The sequence below is a fragment of the Protopterus annectens genome, chromosome 2.part0 (assembly GCF_019279795.1).
Source record: "Protopterus annectens isolate FY-2018-M chromosome 2.part0, PAN1.0, whole genome shotgun sequence".
Lineage (NCBI taxonomy): Eukaryota > Metazoa > Chordata > Ceratodontiformes > Protopteridae > Protopterus > Protopterus annectens.
This window is the reverse complement of record NC_056728.1, coordinates 1,672,861,447-1,672,887,078: the sequence shown is the minus strand read 5'-3', so window position 1 is coordinate 1,672,887,078 and position 25,632 is coordinate 1,672,861,447. Positions and strand designations below refer to the sequence as shown.

Below are 25,632 nucleotides of genomic sequence, written 5' to 3'. Positions count from 1 at the left end.
TATTCTATGGTCACAGTGCATGTCTCTGGCATCTTTGCATATCACATTCTTGTGGAGAGTAGAACTGTGACCCAGAACTGACTGGTTTTGCAGTTCCTTAGGCAAGTTCTGCTTTTTTACCAACTTTGAAGAACCCGTTTGGTACTTTGGACTTCAGCTTCATGATTAACAGGCTTGTATTCTGTACCATTCTCATTCATACCGGCTTTGGTGGCACTGAACTTTGTCTCATAAAACTTCCTTTTACTTGGTGATCATAACCTCTGCTTGCAGGATTTCTGAATTTCAGATCCTTCTGTATATATAAACCCGTGTGAGTTTTCACAGAGTTCAGAGTTCCTTTAGTACTAAACCATTTTTCTTCCCAAAGGTAATTTCAGAATTAAATTAATTTCTCCCTGCTTTCTTTTTGCGGGCAGAATTCAGGAGAGAAAGTACCGTTCATAACTTGGGTGTGCATTGTCACTTTAGGTTTTACCTGAAGCTACTTGTATGTATTGAGGAAGATAGACCATTTGTTTGCTTGCTTCCCTTAGGGGTAAGGAAGGTCTTGCAGTTGTTAAGCCTACCTTGTCCATGTGGATTAGCAGCTGCAGTTTCTTTTGCCTCCAGATATGTTACCTCACTTATTTCAAAAGCCATTCCTCCAGGGCTGTATCTATTTCCAGTTTTTACCTCAAGTGCCTCCACTTCAGATATTTTTACCATAATTACATGTTTTGGCAGTTCTGCAGATGTAACTACTTGGACTGTAATTCTAGAAACTGGTCTGTTAGGACATTTTGATTTTCAGAACCTAGCCTTCTTTGTCTTTTGGCTTTTCAACTGAGACTTGGACTAAGTTCCAAACAGTAAAATTTAACAGTTACTCAATGCAGTGAGTCTTAAAAGGTCATTATTGCATATGATATTTGAGATACGTGAAGACACCTTGTGCACTGGGTGCTTATTAACCATTCACCTTTATCAGTACAATTTCTACTTCGAGCATATGTAGTTTTTATTTTCCTGTAAGACAGACAAGTATTTCTTTTTATATCCTTATGGTTTTATCACTTTCAGGTTGCGCTTTTCTGTTCAAGCTCAGAAATGCGGGGATTGAATGTGCCGTTTTAGTCTGATGTGGAAGTATACCTGCAGTGAGCAAACGTGCAGAAGAGAATATTTACTAGCCAAATTCAAAAATTGTGCCAAACTTGGTTTATCAAAAGAAATCTCAACAGATTCTCACTAAGAAAGTGTAGAGGACCCTTATTTTCTATGTTTTGAGTTTAAGAACGGTCATCCACATACATATAACCTATAATCATACAACATCGCTAAAATAAATAATAGTGTAAAGAAAGGAATAAAGAAAAACAGAAAGGAAAAGCAATATTAGGAGTGCAATACACTTATTTTTCAGTTTATGCCCCATTAACAGTGTAGGTGCTCTGTATGTAGCCTTCACCACTTAGACACTAAAAATGCAGGTAAAGGAGAATGTTTTTAATATTCTAGTATTTGTTTAGAGTGCCATCAGTGCTAGATTTATTTTAATCTTGATGTGTTTTTTAAATGTGGTGAACATATCCAGCAAAAGAAAAAAATGCTTGTGGAGAGAGGGGGAACTTTGTACATGTTAATGTTTGTACAGTTTTCTGTGCTATTTGTCATTATTGAAAAATTTGGGCACATGGCCATAAATTGATACAAATGACCTTCTTTTATTGGCAGTGCCAGCAGTTAGGTTTGGGCTTGGCATGCATTAAATGTAATCTATGAGGATAAAATAAATCATGTGTTCTAATTCTCATTGATTTATGATTTAAATAACACAGATTAATTTTAGCCAACTTTATTCACTAAATGTTGTTAGCAGTGAAGCTTCCTAATTTGCTTTCCCTGGATGTACGTTGTTCTTCTTGTTATCCCACTGGATCATATAAGTTAGTGTTATTGGTTTTGTCTTATTGGAAATATATTTTTAAAAATGTTTATGTTGCTTTCAAACAGCTTTGTAATGTTATATACTTTGTGAATAAATGGATGCTCCAAAATATCTTGAGATTTGTATTCTAGCCATGTATGTGAATTTTAAGCTGAAGTTACAAATAAGTTGTAGGAAGACAGCTTGATATTAGATGGTTTTCCTTCAGTACCTGTATAGTATACAATCGGGATAACAACTGGGATGATTATGGCTTATAGTACTCTAGTAATGTGAAGTAATGCAATTGTAGTTCTAATAATCTAGGACTACTAGGACACTAAGTTCTTATCACTTTGCAATATATTGTCTTATAAACACATTTTCCACATGTATATTTAAAAGATTAATAATTCAATTGCATATTTGAAAGTATGAGGCATTGTTAGTCCCACCCTGTGATCTTGGAGCTGTTACAACTTTCAAGTAAATTCTTGGTATTCTTACTCTACTTAGAAATGTAATTACATCTCTCTTTACACAATATTATCCATTTAATTATTGGGGATTGGGGCAGTTAATAAATTCTGTATTAGAAATAGAATCTTGTGAATGATTGACATCTGAATTATATTTACTCTCTCTGTCATAAAAAATGTATTGAATTCTTGTCAATAAACCTTCAGGCTTAGAATTAAAGTGTATCTGTCTTGCATGATTTCTTCTTAATTGAGAAATTATTTATATTCCAAAAATTTAACTTCTTCAATTGGAATGAGATTGTATTGTAAGTTTTTAATGTTTTTCTATCATGCAAGTGTAATCTTACTGATTTACCACAATTTATTACCTAGTCAATAGTATGTTGTGTTTCACTAAAATACTTCTAATTTGGTTGAAATCAGTTTCTGGTTAGATGTTACAATTATTAAATTGTCTGCATATGTAATTAGGTTATGTTTTTTTTCTATTTATTCATGGACTTGATATTACCTCTTGTAAATTATATAACAGTGAGTTAATTGCCGTTACAAATTAAGTGGCAGAGAGATGTCATCCATGTATTATACCTAGTAATTGAGAGAAGTAAGGTAGTGCTGTATTATTAACTTTAATATATGCTTCAGACTTTAAATATACATTTTTATCATGGCAATCTTTGTGTCTGGGGAAAGAATAGTACTTTAATACTTGCCATTTAAATTCTGTGTTAACAAAGTCAGAAGCTTTAGATGCATCTGGTTTAATCAAGTGTGTTAGGTATTTTGTTTTGAAATGGACCTGTACATTTCCATATATTTTATTAAAGGAATTTATTAGCTTCCATCATAGCTCAGTTTGGTCAAAAGCCAAATCGAGTGGTGTATAATATTATGTCTGTGTTAATAGTTTTGTATTAATCTCTTTTAGTATTATTTTGTAGTCTACATTTAGTAGTGAAGTAGATATGTAGTGTTCTGGAGTAGACGCACTTTTCTTTCTTAATTAGTACCATTTCTGCTAAATTCATGGACTCTGGTTCCCCCATTTAGTAATAGTCATACAACCTGCTAAATTGTATGACCTGATATAATTCTGCGCGCTCTCTCTCTCTCTCTATATATATATATATATATATATATATATATATATATACATCTTGCCCTGGAGCTTTATTAGTTTTTAAAGATGTGATGAGATCTCTCATATCTTGTAAAGTATGTTCTTGTTTATGTATTTCTAAAAATAATTTTGGAGTTTCTTATAACCACTCATTTAAGATACAAATACATTTTAGCCATTTTTATTATATGTCTAAAAATGTGTGAGTTACAGTACCAGATTTATTTTAATCTAATATCAACATGCCATTTTCACCTTGTCTTTGGAGTATAGCATTTTTTGATTTGGAGTCATGGCATTGAGATGCTAACAATTGCTCAACTTGGAATTGCTGCAAAACTTATCTTTAAAATTATGTCTTATGATTTCATCAGTTTTATTCTGCAAATTTTAAATCAAGAAGAAAAAACATTTTCTTTTCAAAATGCAGTTTCCACATGAAACTTGCCATAAAGCCATATTTATTAGATAATGATCAGTCCAAAGAACATGTCTTCCCTTTTGAATTTTGACTACTTCATACAGATTAAAAAACGTAAAATATCAGTCTGAAATCCTTATTTAGGTGGATATGAAATGTATTCATAATTTCTGTTTTTAAGAAATTAGTAAAAACAAAATGAAAACTCAAGCAAAGCTCGAACTTCCACTGAGTCTCCTCCCAAACCTCTTGTATCAGAGGCACATGGGATATATGCAAATGATCCTTATGAACATCAGGTGTTTCAGCTAATTGGTGATTCTGAATGCGCATGACTTGTTTCGTCGTTTTAATGGACAATTTCAGGCCAATAAAGCCAAACCCCACTAGCTGTGGATATGCATATTTCGGCCTTGTTATGACCTCATCAGCACAGCACAAGCAGAGTGTTTGACTAAGCATTAGAAACACAGAGCTGTTATACCCAACTGATGTTCATTATCATTAGGGTCACTGCAAAAATATACCAAACAACAAACTAAAACAAAGAGTGAGAAGGTCACTGAAAAACCAATCGGTAAAAACAACATGAAAACTCCAGCAAAGCTAGAACTTCCACTGAGTGATGTTCGTAAGGATCATTTGCATATATCCCATGTGCCTCTGATACAAGAGGTTTGGGAGGTCACTCAGTGGAAGTTCTAGCTTTGCTGGAGTTTTCATTTTGTTTTTACTGATTGGTTTTTCAGTGACTTTCTCACTCATTGTTTGTTTTTAAGAAATTGGATTCTCGGTCCATGTAGTAGGTTTTTTCTATTCAAAAATTGAAGTAAAAGAGATCCATGTCTTTTATAATAAGAATATCACTTTGGTGGAAAGGAGTGATCCTGTGTAACATCTAATACAGCATTCCAGTCTCTTCTAATATCTACCAAAACATTCTCCATAGCCTGTAACCCCCTCTGAAGTGTCATCCAAAAAATACCCCATAATCTACAAAGGGTGAGTGCACAGAACCCAGTGTTATATTATGTACTCCTAAAGCTGTTGAAGTAAGATCACTTTCTCTTCCATTCCATAATGTACACTCTAATCTGAAAAGAATAACTCTGAAAACATGTTTTTGTTGAACCACAATTGCTGATTATCTTTGTAATCCCAGGATGTCTTAGGGTTAAATTATGACACCATGTATCACTTATATGAGATTCCTCTAGTAAGACACATTTTCTAGTTTGTCATCTGTATATTCCATAATGCTTCATCATTTTTAGAAACAATGTTTAAACAACCTGTACTAAGCATCATGCAAATACAGAAGATACTGTTTTCCACATACCTGCACATTGAGAAAATAAAGGCAAAATACAGAATATCCAAACATCACACCTGTGTAAAGCACAGAAAATGTGTGAGAACAAGAAAATAAGTCCAAAAATCGATTCCATGTGGAGGAACAAGCAAGAAAAGTAGTACTAGCAAACAAATCAGAGTCCTAAGGCCTGTCTGTTCATGGCTGGCTTCCAATTATTTTGTAAAAAAATTAATGAGACATCTTTGCACATCATACTCGTTTTTTCTGAGTAAAAAAGTACTGATTTAATATTCTTCCACTTTGCTGTTCTAATGTCTGAAAAGGACTTGCTCTGTTTTACCACCTCATAGGGTAGATCTGCAAAAAGTGTAAATCTTAATTCCTTCATATGAAAATATTTTCTTCCTTATAGCTGCTACTGCTATTTGTTAGCATTCTTTATTTTTGCTGAAGTTACTACAGTAGTTTATGGTTTCGATCATATTTTCCTGATGTAGTTCTATAAATTCTGCCAAATTCAAAAGGATGGGTTTGTCCCAAATCCAGAAGAATATTGAATATATACTGCAGTAATTGTTCCAGTCTGTTTTGCTTATCCCACACTTTTGGAACGGCAAAGATGCACAGTTTCTTGCTTGTTACATGTCTTTCGAAATCTAATAGCTGGTCTTTAGGTTGTATATTTGTCTTATCAGTCCGAGTCAGACTTCTTTAGTTTTCGTGTGTAATGCAGACATTTTTTTCTTCTAGAGTTCTAATCTGAGTTGCTTGACTTGACTACTGATCTTGTCAATACTGATCTTGTAAATAGATTGATTGTTGCATTTGAGCTACTGTGCTCACTTTGGACTCGCGTTTATTTAGTTTATCATAAAAAATTATCATTTTTCAAAAAACCTTGTCATGACCATTGGAGAAACCTCTGAGGAAATAAGTGTACATATTGTTGTAGCATCATGTTTACCCCAAGTAATGCTTGCATTGTCATGCTCAAGAGTCAGTTTTACTACTTGGACAATCTTTTACTGCTGTTATTTTTTCTTTATTAATAAAATTGCGGCCTTCAGTTGTTTTAGTAAAGGATCTTTAGAAATATTCATACACTGCATAAGAAGTTCGGCAATGGTTTCTAATCCATCGGGTTGAAAAGAATTGACCAGAGTTGTTTCTGAATTTAACACAGAAACAAATAACACATCCTCTTTAATTTCATTAAATGAAACATTTGTGTTCTCATTCACTTTGTCACATAACAATTAATTCACTGATGGTACATCGCTAGCCATGTTTTCGGATAGACATTTAAAAAGAGTTTGGAAATTTTTAGGGGCCGATATCTTAGCCACGCTAGAATCTGCTTTCTGCCTTTGATTTTTTTTCCCCATAACAGATTTTTTTTTAAATTTTTCAACGCAGCTTGAACCCTAGCGTTCCTCAAACAGGATATTTGTTGTACCCTTTTTCAGAGCAGTGCACCTAGCAACATGCGTATCCCTGGCCTGCTTGCACGTATTCTGATATAGTATGCATATATATTTGTTAATTATGTTGAGTGCCTTTTATAGCTGTACAGGCTCTTAAAAATGCCTTGGGGATATGGTTATGATAATATATGTAAGTAATTGAATTGATGGTCATATAAATAAAATGCACACATGCGCATGTGATGTGTGTGTGTGTGTGTGTGTGTGTGTGTGCGTGTGTGTGTGTGTGTGTGTGTGTGTGTGTGTGTGTGTGTGTGTGTGTGTGTGTGTGTGTGTGTGTGTGTGTAAAAATGTATTTTTCTATTGTTTAGTCATATTGTTACAAACTGCTTTCAGAAATTTTTTCTAGACCGGATGTGCACAAGGATTTTTTTTTGTTACTATAATAATGTCATTACTTTCTTATTCAGGAACAGAGTTTGTGGTTGTTGAAGATATGACCTGTCAAGACAGCAGTGCTGTTATTTTGAAAGCCACCACTGTTCTAACTTACAAGCCAAGACTAGTAGATCACCCCTTCTCCGGGAGTCTGAGTGGCATAGAGGTAAAAGATTTTATATTGTTTATTAACCACTGATTAGTTCTAGCTGTCTGTGCAGAGATTTCTGAGACTGCACCAAGCATGTGAACACTGTGTTAGTGAACTTTGACTTACAAGGAGCTACTCTTTAATATAGATGTTGTTGTTGTTTGTCTTTCAGCTTTTTCCCGGTAAAGGGTCGCCACAGCGGAACTCCGGTCCGCTAATGATTGGCAGTAGATTTTTTTACGAAATGCCGAGGTGCCAGCTCGACGCCCAACCTTCAACGAAGGCACGCCCATTTACGTACGCATGTCTTTTGAACACTACCCAACCGCAGGGAGGACATGCAGACTCCACACAGAAGGCACTCCCAAGCCAAGCCGAGAATCGAACAGGAGAACCTCTTGCTGTGAGGTAACAACGCTACCACTGTACCACCGTGGCATATACTCTTTAATATAGACGTGGATCAAGTAAGACCCAAGGTCTAAAGGAGAAGAGTAAAAACGGATTTAAAAAGACAGCTAACTAGTATCAAACATTTCCTCTTAGCTATTCTACATCTTACCATATCTGAAGTATATTTTACCGATCACTCTTTAATATAGACGTGATCAGTAAAATATACTTCAGATATGGTAAGATGTAGAATAGCTAAGAGGAAGTATTTGATACTGGTTAGCTGTCTTTTTAAGTCAGTCTTTACTCTTCTGCTTTAAACCTTGGGTCTGTTCGTATGTCATCCTATTTATAGTCTCCCTCTTCCTATTCACCCTTTCATATAGATATGATTTGGGAAAGTAGGACTAACTTGTGTTGGGGATTTTTTTTATTTGCTACCTTTCATTCCTTAAGAGTTCTTTTGAGTATGCCGAACCAGAGTGCAATCGACCTAAGGGTATAGGATAACACTCAGTTACCCAACTAGTGCCATGTTTTGATGAGCTTACCATCATATCTCATACTGTCAAGTTTCCATGTAAGACTTCTGTTGAAGGAGATGCTTCTTTAGGATTTTTTCTTCTTTCTTAGCTCCCAGAAACAGATAAGCAGGAAAAAATCTCCCTGTCTTCCTCTTCCCTGCGTTTTATTTTCTTTTTTCATATATCTTTATTAAATCATTACATTTTAAGTCACAGCAAGTTTTCTCATAGATTATTTAATAAAAAAGAAAAATAACCTTAGTAATGGTTTCCACTGTCATCATCATGCAGGGGAAATATGATGTCCTGACTGAAATCTTGTTGCTGTATTCCAACAGGAAGGTTATCGCCACTGACATCCAGCCAGGATACCAAAGCTTAAACCTTCCATAAACCCATACATGTGATATTAGACCTTATCCAATGAGTGTACGGGTACATAAGTGGACGTATGAGGGTAAATCTTCATACTATCTTATTGCCATACTGAACACAGTTCTCCCACCCCTCGGTCTGATCTTCACATGGTTTGTACTGTAAACCTTCATGAATTCAGATAAGTGCCTTGTTGGGGAGACTTCTTTTTTGTTTATCCTAATTCTTTTAGATGTCAGGTAAGAGGGGAAAATGTGAATGCAGTAGACAGCCTACAAAGATCTCAATTCCCATTGCATTTTCTGCTTAGGCAAAGAGCACGATTACAGATCTTGTTCCATCTGCCAGTCCTTCATACCCAAGACTTTGAGCATACATTTGTCATTGAATACTTTCTTGGAGGCTGAATGACTAAAGAGATTAGCCCAATCCAAGATGGTGCTATACCATCTGCTCCAAAGAAAAAACTCAAGAGGCGTAGGTCTGAGGTTCACTCTGCCCTGTCAAATGTGGACATACCCATTGAAGTTGCAGATCCTGATGTATGTACAACACTTCCTCAGACACCCTCTACTATAACCCTGCTGGAATTTGGTATGGCGTCAGAGAACTACACACCTAAAGTGATTACTTCTACAACAGAGAAAAGGGAACCATGGATTATCATCTCTTAAGGCCTTGGATTATCATGTCTTAAGACCAGGAAGGTATCCCTCAGAATTTGGTAAAGGAAGAGATTCTGAGTTGGGGTCAGAGCCTCTGCACTTTGTCCTAGCAGAAGTTGTTCCTAAAAAGAAACAGCAAAAGACAAGCATGTCTCCCCAGTCTTCCAGAGAGGAATGGACAGACTTTTCCCAGAGCCTGTTTAAGGCCTTTTAGAAGTGGGTACTACAGCTCCTAATCATGTCCCTCCAGTCCTAGAGGCATTCCTTAATACTTTCGCATCTAGGTGTTCTGCTTCTGACTCTCAGCCTCCAGCCTCTAAGAGACCTGATAGATTCTATAAAGTTTCAGATGAACATAAATTTCTTTTCAAGAATCCAGTTCCTGATCCCTTCAGCCATTTCATTAGCCTCAGATAAACCATGCAAGCTTCTGCTGTAACCCTGCCCTCAGACAAGGACAGCAGAGCTACGGACATGTGGGGAAAGAAGGTCTATGCTTCCTCTACCCTGGCCTTCAGGACCATTAATTAAGAGAGACTTATGACCAAATACCTTTTGTCTATTTTTGAAAACATCACTAAGCCCTTTACTGACACAGAAGGATCACAGCTTAAACAACAAGTTTTGTCCTTGGTGGTCAAAGCTACTCAAGTAGCTAAGTATCATAGCTATGATGCTCTTGAAGTCTCCTCCAGGACTGCAGCTACTGTCTCGGTTATTAGAGGATATGCATGGCTACGCGCCTAACCTCTTCCTGAAGATTTCAAAGCTAAACTTCTGGATTCCCCTCTTGACAAGTATCTTTTGGTTAGACTACAGACAACTAGATTATTCAAGATTTACAAGAGCAAAGAAAAACTGTGAAGGACTGCAGATAAATTCTACTTGCCTTTCTACTCAAATACCAAAGAAATTGTCAGGCCAAGTCCAACTTTTTTTGTCAGGAAAGACCATATGCCTTCTGTGAAACACAAGAAAAAGGTTCCAGCACAAACCTGAATGGGAGGCCTCTCTTCACAGATAAATCAGTGTGACTTGCTTCTCCCCAACCTCTACCCCTTGGTCCTTCCCTTCCCCTTTCCAAAATGATCATTTTTTTCTATTATTGCATACTGGGAGATGATAGACATGTGGGTTCTACTCCAGACTGTTCCTAATTCCATGAAAAGGAAGATAGTGGAGATCCATACTTGATCTTTTTCAGCCCAACACCTTCCTTCAAAATGCTGTCTCTTCAGGCTCTTCTTCCCTTTATCTTTCCTGATGTCTCTGGACCCGAAGAATGCTTACATGAGTATTCCCATCCACCCATCTTGCAATACATTTTTGAGGTTCTGTACTGGCTCATCACATTTTTAATTTTTCTGCTTTGCTCTCTGGACATTCTACTGCTCCCAAAGTTTCCACAAAGTGCCCACCTCTGATAATAGCCTTTTGCAGGACTCAAGGAATACAGATATTCCCTTACCTAAACAACTTGCTAATCCAAGCTTCATTGCCTCAGACTATATTACTGCATTTCAAGTTCACCCTTGTCCCTCGACTAGTATTCACTGTCAGTTTCAAAAAGTCTTCTCAGCAGCCCATACAACCTGATTTTCTCAGGTAACAGACTAGACACAAACAATATGCAGCCCTTCTTGCCTCAGGAGAAAGTGCATAGTCTCACAATTTCCCTCCATTCCCTCTCATCTCTCCAAGTCTGCTCAGTAAGGGAGTTCCTCAGAACACTAGTTTACATGGCAGCAAGCATTCTAGTGCTACCGCTAGCCAGGTTGCATTTGGGGAAAATTCAGTGGTACCTGAAAAAATATAAGGTCTCAGCACACTCAACTACTGGACATGCAATTCCCCCTTATTCCATGTCTGAAGAGGGAGATCCTTTTGTGGGTGTCACAGGTGAGTCGCAATCCAGGGCTACCATTTAAGATGCAGACTTCAATTCAAGAACTGCAGACACACCCCTCTAACAAAGCTCGGGGCCATGGACAGGAACTCACAATGTCCAAGATTACTTACAGTCTAGTCTCAGGATAGAGCACATCAGCCTGAAGGAGATGAGAACTCTCATTCAGGACATACATGTCTTCTCCCACCTCTGGCAACTATGACCTTTAAAAGTATTTACAGATAACACAACAGTCATGCATGTGGAACATAAACAGGGAGGGACAAGGTCCTACCAACTTCGCAGCATGGCTGATTTCTTGTGACCTGACTGTCGTGTCAAACATGTTCCTTCAAATAGTGTGCATCCCCTCCCAGGACATTGTCAGTAGGTCATTGAAAGACTCAAATGAATGGATGCTCAAAAAACAGGTCTTCCTAGACATGGTCCATAAATGGGGTACACTACAAATTAGACTTATCTGCCACAGAAAACAACACACAGCTCCCTTTCTTTTACAGAAGGACACCTTGCCTCAGACATGGAGTACAGATGATTTGTCTTTCTAATGAACAGGAATATTTCTTTATGCTTTCTGTCTGCTGCTTTTGTTGTCAAATGAGCTACTCAAACTCCAAAAAAGAAAAACAAAAATTCTGCTGGTGACCCCGTTTTGGCTAAGGCAACACTGGTTCCCATTCTTTTCTTAGCCAGGGACAATCACCACAAGCTACCCCACAATGTAGACCAACTTACACAACACAAAGGCTCATTGCTTCATCCCAACCTATCATCCCTCAACCTAATACTGTGGATGATAAGATTCTGATCCTTTCCAGACAGCAGTTTTGTGAGGATGCACTTTGGGTTCTCCAAGTGGCAAGGAGACCTTAAGAAAATCTTACATAGCCAAGTGGAAGAGATTTTCAATCTGGGGTCAGCCTAAAAATCTGGACACAGTACAATGCAAGTTTATGAGTTTCCTCTTGTTCTTTCTTAGTTGTGTGAGCTCATGAAAGGGTGGTTTGGCATATTCATCTGTCAAAGCCCACCTTTCAGCTGTTTCAGTTTGTCTCTGACTTAACCCTCCTGTAATGTCCAGAACCGAATTTAAGCAGTTCTTGAAAGGGGGATTACATTTAAGTCTTCCACTGCTTCCCTCCTGGGATCACAGCTATGTATTGGAAAAACTCACTCTGGCTGCTTTTGAACTGGCAGCTTTTTTCACTCTTTGCACCTAGAAAACAATTTTGTAGGTAGCTGTCACTTCTTCTAGGCAGGTTTCAGAACTCCAGGCTCAAATGGCTGTTCACCCTTTCCTTATTTTCCATAAGGACAGGGTGTCCCTGAGAGTCAACCCTTCCTTCATGCTTAAGGTGGTAAATGAGATGTCCCACAATCAGGCCATCAACCTACCTACGTATCTTCGTTCTCAATCCACAGAACAAGGTTGAAAGCGTACTACACTCCCTGGATGTGCACAGACACCTCAGATTTTACTTGGACAAGACCAAGTCTATTTGTAAGTCAGAACCAACTGTTTGTTTCTTTCCTGGAGTGCAAGTGTCCAAACAGACTATTGATAGCTGAATTTCAAGGTCCGTTTCCTTTAGTTACACTAGAACAGTCACCTCTACTGGAGCTTTCTACAACGGGATAGATTCCAGACAAATATTGGAAGCAGCTGGCTGGTCCTCAGTGCACACTTTCACCAAACATTACAGAGTAGATTCCTTTTCCAAATCCAGAGCTGCCTTTGCCAGATCAGCCTTTTCTGGCCTTTTAGACAGTCCTCAGCCTTCCATTCTTTTACTCCCGTAAGTTTTGTGAATTACCCCATCTGTTTGGAATGCTGCAACAGTGATTTCAGTCAAGACATAGTCCATTTACGTAAGAACTTAGCATAACATTACTCTTCTTTTTTACTGTCTTGCCCTTCTCGCAGCCTCTAGGACAGATATTTTTCTAGTAATTGTTTTTGTTTAGGCACTACTAGCATTAAACTAAGTAAGGCCTTACTACGCCTACACAGTACAGAGCCTGTATCACAACTCAGAAGAATCATTTCTTTAGTTACTGCAATTTATTCCCCAAATTTGTCTTTCCAAGTACTCCGTAATGAGTTTTTGAAATCCACCACCTCATTACATTCCCAAAAACAGATTCCCATTTCCTATCTCTTCCCCATCACAATCACATGGTGATAATCCATTTGTTTGTAATACTGCAGCAGTGATCAGTAAAACATCTACTGTTATGGTAAGTTCTTACACAACTGTACTTTTTCTTTTTAAGAATTTTCATTTGCTCCAGCATTATACAAATTGCTCAATTCCTACCTTGCCTTAAACCTCGCTTCTCCTTCTGAGCATTATACTGCATGCATTCTACCCACAAATTTCATTTATTTCTATGAAATCTGTTCCTTTCCTTTTCTAAAGATCCCATCTTCATTTCTTGTGTATTGTTTGCATTATTCAGTACTTCCATTGCACTTTGTTTAGATTGTGATTTTTTTTTCTAGTAATTGTTTTTGTTTAGGCACCACTAGCATTAAACTCAGTAAGGATTTACTTTGCCTACACATTACGAATCCTGTACCACAACTCAAAAGAATCTTTTCTTTAGTTACTATCATTTATTCCCCAAACATTTCAGTACAAGTACTCCATAATGAGTTCTTAAAATCCACTAACTCATTACATTCCGAAAAAACATATTCCCATTTTCCTCTCTCTTCCCTATTACATCCCCGGTATTTGCTGTCTACCCAAGAAAAGAAAATCCTCTGAAGATTAATTATGGCATAAAAATTTCTATGTAAACACTACCATGCAAACATCTGACATCTTCACTTTGTTGCATATGTGGGAATCCTACATTTTTGCCATTTTTCCTTTGTAATTTATCTTTCTGTTCATTATTGCCTATCTTTTCTGAATCGCTCTGATTGATTCTTGTAGTTGTCATGCAGTATTTTATATGCCGTACAATTATCCTGTTTTAACAGCATCTTCTATTCCAGCCTCGACTAAAAACTCTAGTAAAACTTGTCTTTCTATTAGCACTTCCATATCCCTTTCTCTGTCTGTATTGTGTTTCAATCCCTGATAGGGAAGGCAATTTCATGCCTGTAGTCCAAACGTCTGCCTAGCCTCTATTACCTTTTCCTCCAGAATTATTTGCTGCCAGTACTGTAATTCTTTTGATAATTTATTCCAGTAAATTCCAGCCCTCGGTCAACTATGTTCTCTTTCTCTACTTGTAGATGTTTCTGTTGGTGACATCTCCCTCCATAGCCACACTGGCTTACTTATTAGAATACCTCCGGCTCCTGTATGAATGTAATTTTGTATATGGTTGCTGCTGCTCTTTTTTTAAAGACTTGCATCCAACATTCTAGTTTCTCTCTGTCAGACTCTACCTGTTTTACCATCATACTTTTCCACTTTAATTCATAATCCTGTGCTTGGGTTAGGAATATGAGCCTTAACTGCATAGCTTTAAAGTACCCCTTTAAGTCAGATAACCCTAGTCCACCGTGTTCTATTGGGGAGAGAGTTTATCTCACTTAACTCTTCTCCTCTTCCTCACCCAAATATTTTTTAACACTCTATTGCCATATACATTTTCTCATCTAATTGATAAAAGTATTCTAACTTGTTTATACGATTAAAGGGACTGAAAATGTATTCACGTTTCGTCTTACTATCCTTATCCATAATCAGCAGCTTTCAGTTTTTTAATTTTTGTTTTTCTGCTCAAGTCTGTTCCCACATTTCCCGAGCTACCATAATCGAATCCTTTTTAATTCATATACATAAGTACTTCAGCTTATCATGTATAAGTAGGAGTGTTACTGAACCAGGTCATGAGTAGGTGCATAGTTTACTGCTGTAGCTTTTATTTTCACTTATTTTATTTCGTAAAAATACTTGAAACTATCTCAGATGTTCAACAACACTTAAATGTTCTTTTCTGGATGTATTTGTGTGAAATGGTAATATCTACAAGTAAGAGTAATTTTCTTGAGTTGTGAATCCCTTATTTTCTCTGTTAATGGCTCTAAACATGAATTAGATGGTGTGGGTTGGGGGGATGACATCTCTGTCTGTTTCTTCTTTTCAAACACAGCTTGTCAGAGTAGACCCCTCCACCTTCCATATAATCTCCTTATTAAAAGCCAAGCCAACTCTTTTGTATTCTTTGCATCAAAACTCCCCAACAATGGCCATATTTTCTTACTCTCTAATTACCTCTTGATTATCATTGTTTTGTTAATGTTATCAAATGTTTTCCTCCCTACCACAAAACCACATTGATCCATGTCAAGTGATTTTGGTAACATTTTTGCCATTATCTTAGCAAATATAGACATCAACACTTTGGGGCAAATTGCAAGAGTTGCTCTCAGTGCAAGTCTGCACGGACTCCAAAAGATTTATTCTCAGTGTTAAACGACTTACTTTGGTGTAAGGCCTGTATATAAACAGACTTACATAGTGGGCCAGATTCCAAAAGACCTTGTCAGTGTTAATGTTCACTCATATTGAGAGCAAGTCTTTTGGAATTGGGCCCTTTGTAAAAATGGTTTATAATAGAAACGGGTCTGTATGAAGGTGGATCTGAAGGGTATTTGTTCTATTTTGGTAGTACTGCTATGACTGTTTTCTTCCAAGATACGGGTAACCTCCCTTTTTAAATATTGTTAAATACATCCTTCCATATCTTTGTCATTCTGCTCAATGTTCTCCTTATCCCCTAATAATCTATTTTAACTTTCCCTTTTCCCCCTAACTTATCTGAGTGTCTTAAGTTTTAGATGGGAGGAAACTTCCTGCAAATAACCTAAGAGGTTTTATTCTTCTATTATTATTATTAATATCATTATTATTAGTAGTAGTAGTACTGTTATTTTTTTTTTGGTACCAGAAGTCTTGCTACACTGCAGCTTTTGGAGGTTGCTTTTTTCTTGCAATCTTCCACAAGACATATTTTTCTTTGTGTTGGTTTGCTAGTTGCTTGCCAGTAAAATTGTTGTCAGTCACTCTGTATATTAAATGAAGTCAGGAACCCGTGGTAATTCCAAGCTTTAAGCTCATTACTGATACTGCCATAGTCAACTATATGAAACTTATTGGTGGGAATAACCACAGATTATTTCACAATTTTGATGATTTCACTACTGAGGATGAATTTATCTGAGTTCCCAAGTTCTGATTGGATATGGTAAGGGCACCTTTGATTACAAGAGTTAATCCAGACTGTGTCAGATGTATTATGTAGTCTTATTGGTAAAGTCACTGTGAGTATAGACTTTAGTGATACTGTTTCTAAGGATATATTTGATGAATGACCCAGGAGATACCCATTTCTTTAACATATTTCAAGAGCATTCAGTTGTCCAACCGGAAATGAGAAATTTTGGGCAAAATGTTTTCTCATTTAACTTATGAGATGAAAATTTTCCATAGAGTCAGTTTCGGAGACCTGTAAAAAAGTTGCCATGTCACTTTTTGGTTTAACAAATCATTTATACCAGTAATTTTACTGGAGGTTTTGTCATCACAAAATTTCAGAACGTTCCTCTAGTCCCCAAGGACTAGGGGCATCTAATAGGCCATTGTCTGAGGAATTGCTTCTTCATGAAGCTGTAGAGGGATTACTAAAGGGAAGACTTTCTGATGGTAAAAAAGGATGGGCTTTGGGTGACCCATGCTAAAATCTTTCAAAATTAACCAGATGCCAAAAATGCCATAGTTCAAGGGACAACTCCTGTTGTGTAGAGGGATAAAGTCCTTATTGCAACACAGGAGACATGTGTTTGACTACCAGCTTAGTCAGCTGTTGGAGCTGACATGGGATGGCTGTGTGTGCATGTCCTTGGAGTGAGGAGTGATGGAACTGGACTGTCTTGTGCATCCACATCCATTCACGGGGAACATAAGTGTTTTCACTGGTTAGAAGCAAGGGTATCCTACTGACCATTTGTCTTTGCCTTTTTCTTAGATACTGTACCCAGAACCTTCATTAAAGGCCTGGGTGCAATAATACCACATTGCAGAACTAAGGGCATTTACATCTATCCATGACTGGTGGATAATTGCCTTATGAATGTGCGGTCCCAGGAGAAGACTGGAGAGGACACTGGCTTATACTTTAAAATGCTTCTACCATCTGGGTCTGTCTCTCTTTCTGCCTTTTATGCAGTGAAGTGGTTGCTGGTTTCATCATCGTCTGGGTTCGTCTTTGTTTCTTGGTGTTCTTGGATTACTGGTTATCTCTCTCTGTCTCTCTCAGTCTTCAGTAATCCACTCTAGACCCTCTAGAAAAATAGTCTTCTTACAAAGCTACACTAGATACCTCCACTCAAAAAGCCTTCTTCCCTCAGAACATAATTCAGTTTCTGGCCTTTTTTTTTTCAGAAAGCAAGTCAGTAACTTATCATCTCAGCAAGAGACTTCCCAAGATTGTTAGGATAGATAGCATTGACAATCCTCATGGTCCCTTGAACCAGAGTGCAGATGAGGAAATTGTAGAGATATATCTTGTATGCTTGGCATCAGCACACCCAGTTGCTGCAGTGTGTGCGTCCTTCCTATGTTACTTTGTATAAAGCAGGAAATAAGAACAATGGAGTCACTAAGTACTAAGAGACTGGAGTGTTCCCTTCAGATAGCCAACCAGACTTTGACTACAGATGCCTCCAATCCTGCTTGCTGAGCGCATTCAACCAACTTCAGATTTCAGGGCCTGTGGGACAACAGAAATTTGAAGAGGTATGTTGATGGCAGTTATCCTGATACTCAGATCTTTCAGGCAATTATGAAAACCTAGGGTGTTACACCTAATTACAGACAACACAGTAGTGATGTGGTACACAAAAACATAGGGGTGCTAACTCTCACTCACCAATGTTCTTTGTGTTTCACTGTTGCAGTCATCACTTGTGGGTTATCCCTGCTGGGTAGCCCTCGGTCGGCCCGAATATCAGAGTCAAGCTTTTCCTCTGCACTGGCTGCTGTCGCCTGTGGACTGACGTCAGGTCATCAGTGGTGTAAAGGAGAGCAGCCGGCACCATTACATCAGTCTTTCTTGCCGTGGAGCCTGAGGCAAAAGCAGTTTGCTTGTGTGCTGGTTAGTCGTTGCCAGACTGGAAGTTGAATCTGAAAACGACTAAAGCTAAGTACCCCGTTGGGGACCTTTTTCTTGCACTAACAGATGTCCGAAAAAGTCAGTAATTATCCTGCTCTGGAAAACAAATACCACACCGAGACTTCCATATCTTGTGTCTAGGCCCAGACCACGACGTCCCCCATTGTTGGTTCTGCACACTTTTCAGTTCAAGGACTATTCGCTGCAGAGCTGAATTTGTAGCCAAGCATTTCCAAAGTAGTTCCTCGCATTACGAAATGGCATCCGTCGGTCAGCAGTCTGTGGATATTCCCAAAAATCGAAAAAAATAAAGAAAGGGACAGACCACACAAACTTAAGCCTTCACACGACCCATCCGAGAAGCAAATCATCAGTTCTCAGGATTGAGGTGCATTTGCAGCCCCAGATGCCCAACTCATTTCCTTCGCATGCCTGTACCGAGACACTTTCTGAGTCCGGTATGCCGCCAGGGAATGTTTCATCATCCGATCCCTCAGTTGTCTCTGCTTTGGTTGGGTCCGGAGCTGCTATGCAGGCACCACCTTCTGAGGAGGTTCTTCGCACAACTGATTCAAGGCAAAAACTGACGTCTTTGCCTCCGACTACCATATCCCAACGACAAATGGATTTACCAAGGTCTAAAAGCAAGACCACCCCAAAGAAAACAGTCTCTCGAGTCGCCTTCTTACTTTTCCTTCACCGCCTCAGACACAGTTACTGAAAATCAAGTCAACCACCAAGAACAAAAAACTTGATGTGAAAAACAAGAAAAACGGCTCAGGAAAAATGCCAGCGTCCACAAACAAGTATTTAATAAAATCAATGTCCTTTAAAAACCAATGTTGTGATGGAAAAAAGTCCAAAATAAGCCAAAAAATAAGAATCAACAAATCCAAGTGTAAAGCGCTGAAGAAGTCTGTTTATATTAACAGACGAAAAGCGCTTTAAACTTGGAAAGCCTTCATATGGATCTCCCCCCCAAACATGTTATTTCTTGTGGTCAAACAATTTCTGACAAGGGTTTTACATCCAAGACTGCCCAGAAAACAGGTCACTCTGCTATGGGAATTATCGTAGAAGAGTTAACATGGCATCATTTTTTTTTGCTCGTTTAACACACAGCATCCTCCTGTTTTAGCTGCTAGTGCATCTGTCAAGTTCCTGTCATGGAGAATAGCTCTGTTACTTGCAGTTACTTTTGCAAGATAAATATCTGAACTGCATACCTTAACATACAAAGAATCATCCTTAGTGTTCCAAAAAGACAAGGTGCATGCATGCACCACCCCTTTTTATGCCAGAAGTAGTCACAGAGATGTCATTCCACCAGTCTGCCTAGTTTCAGTATTCTTTCCTAACCCCCAAACTAACAGAGAAAGAATATTGCACTTTTTGGATGTTCATAGGCAGTTGAGATATTACCTGCATTAAAGCCACGGACTTTAGGAATACTGAGCAGCTCCATATTTCATTTGGTCTGGATAAAGAGGGAAGATCACTTCCAAAACAAAAAAAGTCTTTCCATATATCTAGCTCACTGCTCCACATTTTTTTATACTGCAGTTGGCAAGTCTCTGTAGGGACTAGTTGCCACTGTGGCATTTCTTAAGGGGGGTAAGAGGTACCTAGTTTTAGGCAGTGACCTGTCCTTACTTTTCTGAAAGCATTATAGGCTAGCAGTCCTGTCCAGAACAAGGGCTGGATTCACCTCTACTGTGCTGCAGAGGCGTTCTGCAGCCCACATCAGGACACTAGTCACATTTCCATGTACAGGATGTTGGGAATCATCACTGCAGTGAACAATATGGATAACATAATACAGTTGTGTAAAAACTTGCCATAGTAGCAGGTGTTCAAGTAAGATCACTGTTGTAGCACATTTTCTTTCCCTCCATACTTTTGTGTTTGGGCATCCAAGGGTTGAGGTTAGTACCAGGTCAACTGCCTCTGTACTTTAATCATACCTGCTATACTGTCAGTGATTCTGTCCTTCACATGCTTCAGGTATCTGTGGAAGAGTCAGTATTCTTGGGTTTTCTTTGTTTAATACGAGTTCTGATAGTCCCCCGTATTAACAGGGGAAGAAAGCACTTAACTTTTAATAAATATTGTGGACGTATAATTTTGTATCGTTTTATGTGTGGAGCTTATGATGTGACCACTACTCACTTTGGGCATCTTATTTTGTTTTATTTAGTTACATTTGGATGCCCAGCAAACGTTTTTTTTTTTTGGACCAGTTTTAATACGGAGGATAGGAAATGGAAAGGTCTTCCTGTAGTCTTGGGAGTCTGCTCTGGGGGCGTCTTAATGATGGCCTTTTCCCAAGTCTGCTTGGCAAAAAAAAGAGCTAAGAATAGAAAGTGGTGCTGTCTCTTTATAGGGAGTATACTGACACCCTCTGGGATAGTGGGGTAAGCCTAGCTAATGGGAGGGAAGAGGGGTGCAAAGCTGTGGAAGTCTGGTCAGATTTCAGGTCTTCACCTGCAACAGAACTCCATACAGCGATGATTCATGCAACAGTGATTACACTCAAATATCTACTATTATGATACAAATTGCAGGTGGTGCAGTGGTGCAGCAGTTAGTGTTGTCACCTCACAGCAGGAAATTCTCCGATTTGATTCTCAGCTGGGGTGCCTTCTGTGTGGAGTCTGCATGTCCTCCCTGTGTTTGCATCGGTTTTCTCCAGGTGCTTTGGTTTCCTCCCTCATTCCAAAGACATACATCTGGAACATTTCTCCCACAGCCTCCACTGAAAATGGACTCTGTCCCAGTCAGACTTTTCCAGTAAACAACTGTTAAATAAATAAATAGAACTGTACAATGTATTTATTTATTTTATTATGCTTTCCCCCCAGTCACACTGATTCAACCCGATTGCAGAATGCAGTGAAGAAAGATAAAAAATCAATGTAATTGCCGCATGGTAGCAAAGAAGGGTGTGACTTTTGGCTGTCAGATTTCTGGCTGTGCAGGAAACTATTCCAATGCCAATTAAAGGATATCCACCTTGGGATGTGACTCCTCTATTAGATCCTTTCCTCTTTTTGGGTGTCTTCTCTTGAGTTTCAGAATATGACAGTCTGCAAGAAAGTCTTTCATTCACTAGATGTGTTTTTTGAGTGGAAGTAGATGTTATCTGCCTATCCACTTGGGTAAAGACATGCCCAATATAGCTTCAGCCATTTGGTTTGCAGATGTTCCTGGTTTATTTCAGGTATCTGTTTCAGTTGGACATCAGTTATTCCACAGTGGGAAGTGCATGTTTCAGACATCATGTTCATAATCTTGTGGAAGTTGGAACTGCTATAGACACTGGTAGGTTCTTCATTTTCTCTGGGAGGTCCTATAACTTCTTCCTGTTTTTGAAAATTCCTGCTTCTTGAGTCTTCAATTTTATTATTGACAGACTAGCCACTCCCAATTCAAACTAGCTAGTGCCATGACACTGAAGTTTATCTCTTGGAAGAAGCTGATTTTGATGGGCAACAAATCTGCTTCAAAAGATCTCTAAGATGTAAATGTTCATCATTGTAATCCCTATTTGGTCTTTCACAACGAACAGGTATCTTTTAGGACCATCCTAAATTTCCTTCCAAAAACAGTATCATCATTTGTTCATCTTCCTCTTGTCTTTGTGGGGTAGGGAAAACAGTAGCTTGTAAGCTTTGCTGTGGAGGACTTTGACTGGCTAATTAAATCCTTCTTAAGTAGATCTGCTAACTGCACTGTGTTTGCCATCAGGCAGGGAACTCCTTTTGGAAAGTGCTGCTGTCAAAGGGCATGCCACCAAAGCTATGCCTTGTTGATTTGCTTGGCTCAAAAGTGTCTTTTTTTTTGTGGACATCTGTGCCATGGCCCCTTGGACTTCGATTGTAGGAGTCAGAAGTTTGCTTTTGTAGCATACTACTTCAGGATTCAACTTTCTTCTAGTTCTGGCCTTGCAGAAGGTTTATTTATTTATTTATTTCAATATTTGGAATTCTCTCTGTAGTCAGTAACTGCACCAGGCATCTGAAGTCAGATTTAGTGGATGCTTACTGATCATGTAAGTTGCCCTGTGAAGCAGCTTTCACTACTGAGTACTCATTGCCTTTCTTGCCATTCCCCTCTGTCTGTATTGCTTATTCAGTCTGTGGCTGCAAATGAATCTTCCTTTATATGGTGGAGGCCAGTAATTTGTTATACTATTATATGTTGCATTTTTAACTTTCCATGTTATTTATTTGATATTTGGTAACCAGGGAAGTCCGACTGGGTAGGGATTAACCATTTTCAGCGGAGGCCTGGGGAGAAAAGCTCCACATAAAGACAGAGAAGAATAACTTCATACAGGACAATGAACAAAAAGAAATTACATATGAGGTTAAGTAACATAAAAAAATATATATATAAATTATACAAAATGCATAGCTGGATACAAGGTTTTGCTGGCAAGATTATACATACAATTTAGATTATTGTTAAAGCTGATACAGAGGGAATAGAGTGATTAGAGGAAGGAGAGGATAAAGTAAGAGAATAAGAAAGTATAAGATGGAAAGTACTAGGTTGCAAGGTTGTAGAAATTATGATGAACAGTATGACAGGAGGGGAGTAAGGTAGAGGAAACAGGAAGTTAATAAGGCTGGAGGATATTAAAGACAAGAGAATAAATAGCTAGGTAGGAGAAGAATATGAGCATATCCAGGATTTGAAAATATGTTCTTTAAGGAGGGACTTGAAAGTTTGGTGGTGAGGGACTTGTCTAATAGAAAGTGGCAAGTTGTTCTAGGATTTGGCTACACAGTAAGAGCAGATATTGAGACCCCTGGACCTCAGAGGTTTATAAATAGATAGTTGTTTTCAGAAGAGTGCAATTCCCGATGAAATAGATGGTATTGCAAAATGGAGGAGATGGCAGGAGAAAGTAGGGAGTTGTTGAGTAATTTATGACTTAGTAGTAGCTGGTTCATGTGTAGTTGGAGTGGACATTCAAGCCAGTTAAGCAGTTTAATAGATAAGCAGTGATGAGACTTATGAGGTTGACCAGTGGCAAATTTTGCTATTTTGTTGTAGTATTGCCTACATTTAGTTTACAGGGAGGAGTTGAATTAGAATAGGGGAGGCATAAAGAAGGGAAGGTAAGAGGTATGTGGTGGCAAGTTTAGCTTTAGTGGAATTGGTTAGGAATTGTTTAGCCCTGTATAACATGCTAAGTTGTTGATGGGTCAGTTTGATAGTGTTATTTATGTGCAAGTCAAAATTGAGATTATCGTCAGTAGTGACACCTAGAAGTTAATTAGATTGAGGGATGCCCTCAATGCCTGTATTGTTTAGTGATGAAATTCTGAAGTTTAGTTTGTCAAGAGAATGTTGCTTAGGAAAGAATAATAGGAGTTTAGTCTTCTTGGGATTAAGTAAGAGCTAATTATTGGTGAGCCAGGCTTCGATGGCGTTAAAGGCATCTTGTGTAGTTTGTAGTTGAGTAAGGTTGTTAGAAGAGCAGATTAGAGTAAAGTCAACAGTGTACTGGATTAGAGTTGTGTGTTTAGAAATGGGTGAAATGTTGTTAATAAATATACTAAAGGGGAGAAGGCGTAGGATGGAGCTGGTAGATAAGGTGATTGAGTGGGTCTCATTTGACAGACCAATGTCTGTTAGATAAATAACCGGAGAAACATTTTAAAGTATTGTCCGTAGAGCCAAGGAAAGAAAGTTGAGGATAGGAGACAGTATAACAAGTTTTAGATACATCAAGGAATAAGGATGAGACAAATTTACCCATGTCTCTGACTTTACTGACTGAATCATTGAAAGAAAAGAGCTGTGCAGGTCTGAAGCCATGCTGGGTAGAAGAGAGTAGATTGTTTAGAAAGTAAATGGTGAAGAAGTTGTTTGTGGATGCATTTTTCAAGAATTTTGGATAATGGTGACAGTATTGCTATAGGCCTGTAGTTCGATATTTCAGTAGAATTCCTGCCCTTGTGTAGTGGGATAAGGAAGAACAACTTCTAGAGGGATGGGACATAAGTTTTGTTGATAGCTCTAGTAATGAGTATAGTTACAAGGTAGGCTATGGCATTTGCGATAGTTTTTAGAAATTCATTGGGAAGATTGTTAGCAGAAGGAGAGCAAGTTCTGAGTCTACTAAGTAGATATTTGATAAGAGATGTTGGGACAGATTTGATGGAGAAATGAGATTGATGGGAATGTTGTAGAGGTGGAAGAGAAGCTGTTGGTAATGGTAGAGATACTTTTTATAAAGTAGGTATTAAATAAATAGGCTGTGTCAGAGTTATAGTGGTTGAAGAAGGGTTGTGGTACTGAGTTAGTTCCAGAGTGAAGAATGTTTTTAATAGATTGCCAGAATTTCTTTGGGTTGGACATAGAGGTATGCTGAGGGTCTAAGTAATGTAATTTTTTGTCTTTGATTACATGTTTTTTTAACTAGAGTATGCAGTTTTCTATAGTTTGACAGGTTTGTAGGAGATTTTTTATTCAGGTATGTTTTCCAGGCTTTTTATCTATGTCTTCCTGATGGATTTAGTGTGATTAAGAGCCAATGAGGGAATCTAGATTTGATTCTTTTCCTCCTGGAGGAGCTAGGCCATTTAACATTTTCAAGAATATGGAGATGAATTTGTCAACTGCTTCTTCAGGAGGTAGGTATTTAAGGAAGGACCATTTTATAGACTTCAAAATATTAGTAAATGTAAGTGTGATGAAGTTAGTTAAGTCATGGATGGTTTTATAAGTATGTTGCTTGTGGGGATGGTCAGGCCCCAGTGGCCTAATGAATAAGGCATTGGCCTTCTAAGCCAAAGGTTGTGAGTTCAAGTCCCATCTGGGGTGACCTGACATAATCTTGATACTAGCAGAGATTTTTTTAGTGCATTTGAGGCTGGCATAATGGTTAAGGTGTTTACCTTGCAAATGTAAGGTCCAGGGTTTGATTATCACATGGGTAATTGGCTAGGCTTAAAATGGCCCACAAGGGCAGTTAGCCTAGTAGTAATCTATGAACCAGTGGAGACAAGTCTGGTGGCACAAGTGGGATTATGATCACTAATGGCATCAGGAAGTATTGTAGTTTGACAAAAGTTGTCCAGTCTATGAGCTGGTTTGGTTGAATTTGTTGATAAAGGAGGGAAGATGTATTAATTGAGAAAAGCCAGAGAGACTGATACTATTAACAGGGAAATGTGTGAAAAGTTTCAGCCAGTCACTGTTAACATTTCATAGGATTATGGTTTCATGAGATGTGTTGGATGACACCCACGATAATATGCCTTCTTGAGTGGATATATTGTTGCCAGGGGGAATGTAGAGAGCAGTAATACAGAGGTTTTTGTGTTTAACTTAAAGTTTGAAATGGTTAGTTTAGCAT

General features: G+C 38.2%; 1 protein-coding gene and 1 non-coding gene across 2 annotated transcripts in view; both read left to right on the top strand.

The window, feature by feature from the left end:
* VPS13D (vacuolar protein sorting 13 homolog D) overlaps positions 1-25,632 on the top strand; it is a 3,321,573-nt gene that overhangs the window by 1,670,351 nt on the left and 1,625,590 nt on the right. The window contains exon 32 of the mRNA XM_044060428.1: positions 7,142-7,275. Within this exon, the coding sequence (XP_043916363.1) occupies positions 7,142-7,275 (134 nt within the window). The remainder of the gene's footprint in view (positions 1-7,141; positions 7,276-25,632) is intronic.
* On the top strand, positions 25,025-25,097 carry TRNAR-UCU. The gene has a single exon. It is a non-coding gene; the product is annotated as a tRNA-Arg (tRNA).